Raw genomic sequence first — 12,644 nt, forward strand, 5'->3', positions numbered from 1 at the left:
CTTTATATTATTTGTCACCATAAAAGAAGTCACAGTAATAAGAAATGGAAATGATTACATTAATCATTTTCCATAAGAATTCAATTCAAGTTTGGTATTATTTTAGAAGAAAAAAAAATAGATTCATTTCTTGGTTTCTCCAAATATGTTTGTTCACCCGTAATCATAATCATTTCAAAACTGCAGTCATTTCAAAGTATTCGACCTATTTTAGTTCAATTGACATTTTTCCAGAGCTTTACTGTAAAGAAATGTCATCACACCCAGCAGGAGAAAAAAAAAAAGTTACCAGGCTTTTAGCTTATTTCAAATATAACTGTTACCTCAGTACTGAAGCCTCTCTTTCTGACACTATCTGTGGAATTAAGTCATAGATTATTAGGATAAACAAAACTCACATTGAAATCTAAAATTGAATATATAAATTTAATGCCAATATTTGCATAGCTAGTGCCTTGTCAGTTCTTCCTTAAGCCTAATCCAGTCATTAAATCTTGCAACTTCTTTTTAAATTTTTTATAGCTGACAAAGACTCTCTCATTCACCAAACTGTAGTCAGGCTCCTGTGAGCCCTTTTTCTAGTAGTCCTCAACCTTGGCCTATAAAAACTACAGATGCTCTGGGAAAAACACCAATTAACAAACCCAGATGGCCTAGTCACATGGACCAAACCCCCTTAACACCCCTTAAGTGCCTTTCCTTTAGCACACTTCAGCTTGTAAAAACTTTCTAGTCTTTTATCAGTGAAGTTGATTTCAGTTCATGCAGGACACTCTTCCTTATTGCAATAGTTATTACTGAATAAAATTTATCCTTATCACTTTAACCAGTGTCCATCTTTGTTTATCTTTCACATAGCCTTATAACAAGGATCAATGAGGATTAACTCCATTCTTGAATGATTCAGGTCTCTTCTTACTTGTTTCTTAAGTGCCTATCTCTTTTCTCTTGAAATTATTTATAAATCCCCCCAAAAAATAATCTCTTAACTTGGATTAGGAGATTTACCTTCTTGATTTCTCCTTTTTTTCTTTTTTTCAACTTTATAGATCAGATTTATTTGGAGAAAACAGAAACCCCCACAACTCAAAGGATGGGATTTTTACATCTCAAAATATCTCCCAAATATTAAGTCTACAGATTATAAATCATTTTTATACAAGATATTTTTGTATGAATTTTATAAGTATTGAGGGACAGGACACGAATCAATCTCTGTTTCTTTTTTAACAGGGGGCAGGGCAGAAGAGTGGGAAAAAACAGCTTTTGTGGATACAGCTATTTGGAGGGTGTAGACATGAAGAGGGTAAACCCTACATTTTCATCATCTGCAGCAAAGCATTTTTAAAAAACCCTTTCAACTTTGGGTATCTCTCTCTAAAAGCCATTTCCTAGCTACTAGCCAATCCGTGCCAATTATTTAAAGTTCATTCACTTGGTATATTTTTTATGTCCACTGGGCAAAGGATTCATTACGCCCACTGATGCAGCACTCATAAACCAACACTCCTGGACAGGATCTAACCTAGAACCGATGGGAGAAGGGCTTGAAAACATGAGACCAAGGTGTTATTTCTCTGCGGGTACCAGTATTGACTAGAAGGATACCATCTACTGAGCTGACGGTACAACGGTGCACATAAAAGCAGGCAAGAAAAGGAGAACCGCAGAGGACAATTCAGTTTCCTGACATATTTGTTTTTGTTTTTCATCGCTCTAACTCTCCGTCAACTTCACCTCATAAAGGGCCAGGTGAAGCCGCCTGTGTGAGTTGAATATGCCACAGTGCTGCAGTCAGGGTAAGAATGTCTGTTCATCTTCTCTGGTACTTCCATACTCAGCTTCAGTGCAACATCTTCCACTCTCTGTAATCTCTTGAAATGTCTGAGCAAGACTCCTTAGACAATGAATACAGTGGCTTGATAAACAAGAGGTGATTTTCAGGCTTGAAGTAAACAAAGAAATGAATTCAGAAGAAATCTCTTTTTTTTCTTTTACTTTCCCAATTCAGAGAACAGATGATAGGAAACTAAGGCTGTGCTTTCATATCATTCTCTTCATTTTTCTTAATAGATGTATTTTCTCTTCTTTGCCTTTTATTTATTTCATTTAACCCAAAGGGTGAAGAAAAAGGTGGAAAAGCACTAATTTCTTCCAATACCTGTGGTGCATCAGGCATTACTACCATGATCTCCTGATAGATATCATTATCTCCATTTTTATTAGGGGGAAACTGACATTTTAAGAAATAAAGCCACCTGCCTAGGTGACTTAATTGAAGTAACTGAAGAATAAAATTTAAACTTGTTAAAGTCTCGATTTTTTTCTATAATTACACACTTTCAATTTTAAGAGCACTGATAGTTTCTTTCTTTCAGAATTACTCTTAAAACTTTCATGATAGGTCCAGCCACCAACCTATTCCATCAAGAAGAACAAGCTAGGAGAGAAAGAAGTGAATATACAGATAAACGAAGTCTGTCATATTTTATTTGTAATTTTTTGGAGTTTAATTTTAGATGTTTTTTGTTTCTTTGTTTGAATCTTCTTGTTTAAATTTTAGCATCACTGAATGAAGATTGTTGCTTTTACTGTTTCAAGGTTATTTTATAGAATCACAGACTCTCTGGAGGAAAGGACATTTTATTACATAAATTTAAAAAAGAATAAGTCTTTTTTATATCACTCAGTATGCTATTAATGCTCAATTCAGATCAAAATATGATAACTTTAGGCTTAAATGTAGTTGTCTTTCCTACTTCCAATCAGGCAGCTTCATCATTTCCTAAAGTCATTTTCTCATAGCCTCAAGTCATCTCATTGTTGTTCTTATCATTCTGTAAATTCTTCTTCATTACTCTATTGATGTCACCTTCTGTATTATCTAGAAAACCTATTTTAAAAATCTCCTGCTAAATCTGATCTTCCCGCAGAGAGGGAAATGTAATTTTCTTTATATGTGCCGGTTGGCATCAAGAGATGGCTAGTCAAAAGTGATTTCAAAACTCAAAACCTATCAGATTGCAATCATCATTTTAAGTAGATAAAGCACACTAAAAAATGCTAATACATGAGGACTAAGAACTTCAGAGAAAATTATAAAAAGTTGAGTAATATTCAATTGGTTTCATTATCCAGTCTTTTCCTTTCCTCTTTCTAAAAAACAATTTCTATTGTAATGATTAGAAAGCCTGTCAAAATCCATTGGGTGGTAGTAAATTTCATCCCATAGATCAGAAACAACAAGGTTTTCTTGTTCTGAGGGGCTCACTAACAAAAAATAATCAATTAATTTGTGGGAACAGGATTGACCATCCAGAGATATAAATGATGAGCACAGCTATACAATTGTTAAGTTAGTTGGATATAGGCTAGCCTCTTCTGCTTTATGTTCAAAAATTTCTGATCATATTTAAATTTTTTTATAGACTTACAGTGCCTGAAAAATGCAGATAGGGTTCAATGCTAAAAGTTGCATTTAAAGGGAATGGATGGAAGGAATGAATGCTACTATAATAAGTATCGGCAAGTGGACTAAAAGGTTCCGGTATCCAGAGAGAAGCAAATGCAGTGAGACGTGCAATACCACAGAGATCGCCTTCATCAGACCCATCAGGACAGTCCTTTCTCCCGTTGCAGAGTTTCTCTGGCTGCAGGCAGACTGAAGTGTCATTAGCACAAGGGTACTTGGGTGGTCCACACAAGAAACTGTCACAGTCGTCTTCATCTGATTGATCTTCACAATCGATATCTCCATCACACACCCATGCTTTGTTGATGCATCTCCCTTAAAAAAATAGAAACAGCATGCATTTGATTTTTGAAATTAAGTCATTGTAATGAGTGATCCTGACTGTCTTCAGTCAGAAGCAGAATTACTTGGCATTAGCAAGAAATCTATTTGCTGATAGTTTGACGGTTTATTTTCATGACAGCATTTGAATAATTCTTGCCCTGGTTGTTAAAGTGCTGTTAGTGTTAAAGCCTTGATATTTTCTTTGGTTTCAAATTATTGTTTTACCCTACTAAAACAAATTTCTGTGACTAATTGAAAATTTAATTACACTACTTTTAAAACCAAACTTTAGAGATAAGTTTGTATATAAGTCCCTCTCAGAGTCCTAAATTTAGGTAAGAGCTATCAGTGTTTTGGCAGCCCTAAATTTAAGTAAATGCTTTATTTTTACAGAAGATGTCCTTCTATTTACATTTACAACCTCAACACCTCAACTCCTCACACCTAGACATGTGCAGAGGCCTCTTCATAAAAGAATATAAAATGTTATTAAACATTTTTGTAGCCAAGGTATACACAGACAGAATTTATAGAAATATGTTTTTCTTTATTAACTTTGAAAGAAAAAAAATAAAATAATATTTTTAGCCAGCATATTTCAAAAGTAACAATGTGCAATGAATAGAAAGCAATGATCATTGTCTATGTACACCGTTTTTTCACTGCAAATTATTCCTCCTTTCCAGATTGTTTGCATTTTTTCCCTAATTAGTTATCTTTCCTATATTATACAGTGTTAAGGTGTAATGTGAATTTTAAAAAGTACCTAAAGATAAATACTACTTATTGGCTGACTACATACCAATATCTCATAAAAATGAGTGGGGGAAATAAAAGGGAAATGAAAAATATTAGATTGTATATGTCTAAGAGTCATTATGTATTTCAATGTCTTCTTCAACCTTAAATGCAACTAAATTTTAAAATAATTTAAATATTGGTAAAAAGATGTTTCATTTATAGAAACATACTAATAATTATCCATACTATTATAGATCAAATAAGAAAAAACATAAACGATCAGTTCCATAGTTAATTTAAATACATTTGATAATATTCAACAATAATTATTGATAAAAATACTCTTAAAATAAGAATTGATGGAAACTTCATTAATAAATTTGATATAAACTGAGAAAATGTAAACTTTTGCCTTAATATCATAAATTTAATAATGTTATTATTTTATATTGTTCTAAAAATACTATCTAATGCAATTAGACATTAGAAAGAAATGAGGTATAAAATTAGAAAAGAGCATGCAGTTAATATAATCATATAATTATAAAATCAATAAAAACTAAATAAGAACTACAAGAAACTAACAATTCAAAAAAAGCTAGTTTCAAAAATTATACAAAAATCAATAGATATCATATATTCAAAGAGAATATAGTAGGAGAAAAGACCAATTAAAAAAATCCACCATAAAACAAAGTATTTTTGGTTAAACGATACAAGAACTGTATGGAATTTATGTGGAGAAACTTAAAAAGTCTACAAAGAAAACTAAAATAAGCTTTGAATAAAAATATAGTTTGGTCTTGGAGAGGAAGATTTATCACTGTAAAGATATTATTTTCCCCAAATTAATACAATCCTAATAAAACACTAAGCAATATTATTGCAATCCTATAAGCATATCCTAAACTTAAGAAAATAAAATTGCAAATATCATTAGAATTCTTCTAAAAAAATTAGATTTAGATTGATGACTAGGAACTGTCTATGCCAAATATTTAGAAGTTTTTTAAAGTAACAGTAGTTAAAATATTTTATAACAGAATATCAATAAATATATCAATAATTCAATAGTTTATAGAGCATCAGAATTAGACTCATTTATGTATATGGTTTTAATATACAAAAAATTGGCAACTCAAAATACAGTAGAGAAAAATGAATTACAAAATTAATGATGTTAAGATCATTGATTAGCCATCCAGAGGAAAAAAATTAAGCTGAATCTTTACTTGATCCCTACACCAAAATAAATTCTAGATAGACCAAAGAAGTAAGCATTTTAAAATAATGATGTTAGACCCAAAAACATTCTAGAATAAAATAGATATTAAAATAAAAACTTGAAATGGTCATTACACAAACTCAGAGAACATAAAGGACAAATTGATCAACTTAATTTCATAAATATTTTTGATTTCATCTTGCAACAATAAAATTCATATACAAAGTCAACAATCAATAAACTAGAAAAAATATTACATTATAAAGGGCATATAGTATTTCTTTAAAATACAAAAGGCTCTTACAAATCAACAAGATAAAGATCAATAATCTAATTCAAGTGCAAGATTCACAATGAATCAATAATGGCTTATAAACATAACATGTTTAAAATATCTCTCAATTAAAAAAGTCAACTAAAAAAAGCAATTTGATACCATTTTTTCTCTATCAGATTGATTAAGATCAAAAAGTTGGATAACATAAAGAAAAATTCAACAACAGTTTAAGAAACAGCTCCAGTATTGACGGAGCTGCAAATTGGGATAATCTCTCTGAAGGGCAATGTTATGAAATCTGGTAAATGAAAAATGCCTCATCTCTTCACCACAGTAATTCTAATTTTAGAATTTTTTTTCATTAATGTATTTGCCCAAATGCACACAGATGCACATGCAAGGATATGTGTTGCTGCTTTGTATATATTAACAAAAGCCTGGTAACAACATAATCATCACTGCAAGACTGGCAACATCAATTACAATGCATGCATACATTGAAATTATATGCTTGAGTGGGGAAGAATGAGATAATTCTACATAAGTTAATATAAAACAACCTCCAAAACACGTCAATAGAAAAGGCATAGAACTGAATGTGTGATAGGCTTTCTTATATGTTAAAAGGGATTTATCTGTTTACCAATATCTATGATTATATTTCCATACATATATCAATATAAGTACATGGAAATCTTGTCTCTACATGAATTCTTTCTGGAGGGCTACCCAGGAAACCGTCAAAGTGATTGACTGGTGAGGAAGACTGAAACCTGGAGTAGGAGAGAGAGGGATTTTTCATTGACTTCTTTTGTGCTATTTTATTTTCCTTCTACCATATTTCTGCATAACTTTTCAAAAAAATACTAGCTCATTTTTAAAATGATGAAGATGAAATGTATACATATGTACCATAGTCTTCTTGTTTCTACAGATACCTTATAAAAATTCTATAAAAAAAAATGTTGAGTTTACTCTGTGCCTTACACTTTCCTAGGGACTTTAGGAAATACAAGAAAGTCATAAGACTTTCCCTGTCACCAACGAGTTTGTAATCTAGTTAGCGAGACAAGATCAGTGCATAACATATAACTGTAGTCTAAAATATGACATCCTGTACTTAAGTATTAAATTGTATGGGATCATCTACAAGTATAATAGAATGAAGGGAGAGTTCAAGAATAATATACTAATTTCCATTTTCAGTTTGGTAAATCAAGATGCAACTTCCTTTTTCCCCCAGACATCTCTAATCCATCACGACATTCTTAACCATTGACTCCAGAATGACCTTAGAATTGTTTCAACAAACCTGGCCCATAAATCGCTATCAATCTTTTAGAGTCAGAGTAGCAGTAAAACCTATTTGTCATTCCTGACCTAAACGCTGCCTGGAAAAGGTAAAGAAAAATCTTATTCAAATGATTAATAACTTTAACGCAGGTTATGTTACCAGATAAATGAATAAATATGAATACAAAACTTAGATAAAATTTACGAGGTTAAATAGCTCCCTTCTCCCACTGATCTTGCAGGGGATGTTTGACGCTTAATTGCTTTTCCCTTTCTTATTTGTTTGGTTTTAATTCTTACGAAAATGTAGATAAGAGGGTACATTAGGTATAATAAGTTTAATTAAATTTCTAATTCATGACCATTAATTGGGTAAAACCCAAAAGCAAATGACCTCAGTAAGTACGCTTGCAGAACGTTGATTTTCACTTGATTCATATCAAGACAAATCCTTACGTGGTAAAGTCATTGGATATACCATCTCTCTGATTTCCTTGTTTAAGCTCCCTCCTTTATATATAAAATACAAGGCCAAATTAGTATTATTAGCTCAAATTAGTATTATTAAAACAAAATAAAGATTAATAATATTAAAAGGTGTTATATAAATTATAAATATCCAACGTCTAAAAAGCCAAAATCTTTAAAAATAAATTTTTTAAAAATGTGCACAAAGTTCAAATAACCAAATAAAACATTTTGTCTTTACTAATTCTTCTTTTAAAATATATTACACGCTGAAAATAATATTAGGTGGTTATTATCAAGTTGAGTTCTACATAATATTGTCTGATTTATTTATAATGATGTTTTCAACTTGATAACTATGCATGCTAGACTCATAGAAATTGTACTTTTGCCCTTTGAGCAAAGAGAATGAGAATGGCCAAGTAACAACAGCGACAACAAACAGAAATAACAAAAATCAGCACACCGGTATCATGACAGCTAGTACAATCACACACACACATACACACACACACACACACACACACTCAGGATATTACAAGAGCTATTTTGATTTGTGTTACCTTGAAATACATTGTTCAGGTTAAAAGTCACCACAAAGTCAATAGCTACAGAAAACTAGCGGTTTTTCTAGGAATCCCTAGAAAATGTGCTGCTTTCCCAAAATAAATTTATATGATCTCTTCTAGAGTTTCCCTTTTCTCTGTTAAACTGTTTTGGCCATTAAAAATATAGATTTAAAATTATATAAACTACTTGAATTGCTTTTATCTTAATAAAAGACAACACATTATAACAGGATAATTTCTGTTTGGGGATATGACTAACAGTTAATACTAAAGATATGGGTATGAAGAGAAGTGAATCTTTGAGAAAATCCAAATGGATTTATTCAGTAATATATTTACAATGTCTTTTTAAATTGCAATCTTTCTTTTAATTTTTACACTACTAACATTTAATACCACATACATATTTATTTCTCTAACAATGTTTGGCTTCAATTCAATTTAGCAAATATTTATTGAGTACTATGTGCCTACCTGCTACTGAAGAATGTAGAAAGATAGGAAAGACAAACTCCTGACCTTGTGAGGCAATAACTCTAGTTTTGACAAACGTTCTAATATTGAACACATAAAAAAGAAAAAGATAAAAGCCATACAACCATGACAGAGTGCTATGGAATTTCAAGGAGGTAGAAAATATGTATGATTGGAAGTTTGAGAACAAGCTTTACTGAGATGTTATTTAGAAAGGGGTTTTGAATGATGGCAGTGAATATTTCGTATGGACACAAGAAAAAAAGCATTTCATATAGACACTTGCCTTATGTATACTGTCTTAATATTCAAATATATACCCTCTGCAAAGCAAAAAGCAAGTAAAAAAGAAAGAGAGAGAGAGATAATTCGATAGCGTGGTGATTACTCATGCTACTCAAGGGGAATGTGTCAGGGCATAGATGGTGGAAGTAAATTAACTCTTCCTCAATTTGGTCTCTCTTCTATTTCTGTGTGAATCCACTGTAAAATTCTATTATGTATATGTATTCTTTATTTTAAACTAAACATTATTTTAATAATACGGTTATATGTACAAATTTTCATCAGAACTATATTCACAGAACCATGTATACTGAGTTTTAGGGATGCTTTTCAGTGGTAATTTTGAACACATGCATTTTTAGCTTTATTTGCTGAATACAACCCACACATAAGATGCAACTTCTATGTAAACATATAAAGGCAGGAAAGGATGGGACTTGTTCCAGAAGCGATAATAACACAGGTTGAGGCCACAGTTCATGAAATGTTGATTGCTAATTCAAGAAGGGTCTCAATCTTATAGACAACATAGGGAGGCATTAAAACATTTTGAGAAACTGTGTGCTCAGGTTACAGCTTATGAAGTAAGAGGAAGCCAAAGCTGTGTGTAGAATGGATTGAAGCTAATAATTGCCAGGGGAAAAAACAGTGGGACACACAAAGGTCTGAATGAGAGAGAATGCAGGCTTAACCTTAGGCTGTGATATGTGAGTGGAAAGAATGGCATGGGTGATGGTAGAGAAATTGTAGAAGTAGCATCAGTAGGACCTGGAAAATGATTACAAGTCAGGAGTGTCACAAGATACTTTCCACTTTAAATCCAAATGTTGAGGGGATTGAAGATGTTTCTAACAGAAATAGAGAAATGAGGAAGAATTTCTGGTTTTGGAGAGAAAGTGAGATGTGTAGCATAGTACTGGAAAAAATGGGTTTGAAGCATGGAGTTAACTTCAGTGCAAGAAATTTGGGAGGCATTTACCTGGAGGTGATGGTTGCAACTTTGGGAAGAGAAGAGATTGCTAGGGACACCTTGCACAAAGATGAGAAGGAACAAAACAGAGAAATTAAGAGAAAAATCTATGCAATTCCTGAGACACATTATGCATTCAACGAACATTTTTAATTTATACATAAATGATAGGCAGACGAAAAAGGGCAAGGGAAAGTGAAATAAAAAGAGAAATCTAAATGGTAACTGTATAGAGGACAATCCAATAAGAGAATTCATAAGAAAAGGTTTCAAGGAGAGGACATGTGTTGCAGAGAAAGGTCAGGTGTTACAGAGAAAGAAGTCAATGTACAATATTGATAGTCAAAGGTATCGTTTATTAAGCTCATACTGTGTACATTCTATTGGTTATTACGATTACTATCATCTCTATTTTACAGATCAGGAAATTGAAACTTAGAGAGGTTTGGTAATTTACCTGAATTCATATAGTTACTGAATGGCAGAGCAGGACTTAAGCCAGAGAAGAGCATGGACTGAAAGATCATTTCTGGTGACTACCGAAACAGCAATTTCCATCAAAAGTAGGGCTAGCATGTTAGATTGCAAAGAAAGAAGAAATGAGTGAGAGATAAGACATCTAGGAACACTACACAAGATGATTTAATGAAGCAAAGGAGGAAGACAGGAAAAGCTTAATAAAATCAAAGAAATGTTTTTGAGGTTATTGGACTCCGTATATTTATAGAGAGGAAAAAAAATTAGTGTAGAGAAAGAAATTAAAGACATAAGCAAGAAGAGTGACTAAGGTCCCACAGGCAGTAGGAGGTCACAGAATCAATATCTAAAGAAGAGTCCATCTGGGCAAAATGGAGGGTATATTCTTCCTTAGATACAAGACTGAAGGGAGAGAAGAGTGAGTATACTGCAAAAGGTTTACAACTGCCACTGGGAGGAATCAAAATAAAAATATGCAAGGCTCATAAGAAGCAATACACAAAGTATTTTGTTAGCTTTACAGCACGTAGACAAAGGAGAGCTCACCACATTATTTTCATCAGAAATAAATAAAAGTATTCCACAGGGTTGGTTACAGGAAGGAAAAAAAAAGTCTTGTATTTAGAAATTCTTCCTACACAATCTATCATATAATTATAACAAAATCACTATTCCATTGTAGGATATTTTGGTTTTAATTATCCGGATTGATTTTTTTTTTGTGTGTGTGTGAGGAAGATCAGCCCTGAGCTAACATCCCTACTAATCCTCCTCTTTGCTGAGCAAGACCGGCTCTGAGCTAACATCCATTGCCAATCCTCCTCCTTTTTTCTTCCCCCAAAGACCCCCAGTAGATAGTTGTAGGTCATAGTTGCACATCCCTCTAGTTGCTGTACGTGGGACACGGCCTCAGCATGGCCGGAGAAGTGGTGTGTCGGTGCACACCCGGGATCCGAACCCGGGTCGCCAGCAGCGGAGCGAGCGCACTTAACCGCCAAGCCACGGGGCCAGCCCGGATTGATTTTAAACAATGATTAAATTCACATTTCACTTTGTATTTACCAATACAACAATAGGGAAGGAAAACAAAACAATCTATACACAGAAAAGAATAACACTTTGCCATTCACGAAGAACGGCAGATTTTCATTACACAGAGGATCAGAATAGAACACGATGTTTATGAAACCACTGTCAGAGTTAAATCCCTGTGTGTGTCAGTTAGTTTTGTTACATTCTTTTGCTAAAGACCACTTCATCCTTAACTCTTAACCCTGCCCTGGGACCTGAGTTGAAAATGTATATTGCTTTTTCCAGTGGAATCTAGAGTGAAAGGTATATAAGTCAGCACCAATCCATCACCACTCTTGGAAAGACAGTCAATCTAAAGAGGAGACTGTACAATTATAACACATTCTCACTCTTTTTTCCTAGCCACCCTTTCCGCTTATTCAGAGACAAACAATGACAATAGTTTCTTGTGAATCCTTCTGGAAATATTTTTATTATAGAAAAGAATATACTTTTATTTGTTTTCTTTTTATTTAAACAAATATTACATACTATACTCACTATTGTATTCCTTCACTTTTCACTCAACACTTAATCATAGAGAAATGTCCATGTCAGTGTCTCATAGTGATTTCCATTCTTTAAAATTACTGCAAGGAATTGGACTGTATGGATATACCATAATGTTTGCACATAGCGCCCTATTTTGGCCTACTTAGGTTTTTTGCAATATTTAGCTATTAAAAACAAGTTAGTGGCAAATAATGTAAGAAAAGATTCTCAATGTCATATGTCATTAGGGAAATACAAATTAAAACAACAATGAGATAGCCCCACACACCTACTAGACTGATGAAAATCCAAAACACTGATACACCAAATGCTGGCAGAGATATGGTATATCAGGAACTCCTCATTCATTGCTGGTGAGAATGCAAAATTGTACAGTCACTTTGGAAGATAGTATGGCAGTTTCTCAGAAAACTAAACATATTTTTACCATATGATACAGTAATCATTCTCCTTGGAATTTACCCAAATGAGTTGAAAACTTATGT

General features: G+C 32.8%; 1 protein-coding gene across 1 annotated transcript in view; it reads right to left on the minus strand.

Moving 5' to 3' along the window:
* The window catches only part of LRP1B (LDL receptor related protein 1B), a 1,024,768-nt gene that overhangs the window by 647,713 nt on the left and 364,411 nt on the right, over positions 1–12,644 (minus strand). Inside the window, exon 19 of the mRNA XM_058548897.1 lies at positions 3,587–3,787. Coding sequence (XP_058404880.1) covers positions 3,587–3,787 — 201 coding nt within the window. The remainder of the gene's footprint in view (positions 1–3,586; positions 3,788–12,644) is intronic.

Source organism: Diceros bicornis, chromosome 10 (genome assembly GCF_020826845.1).
Source record: "Diceros bicornis minor isolate mBicDic1 chromosome 10, mDicBic1.mat.cur, whole genome shotgun sequence".
Taxonomy (NCBI): Eukaryota; Metazoa; Chordata; class Mammalia; order Perissodactyla; family Rhinocerotidae; genus Diceros; species Diceros bicornis.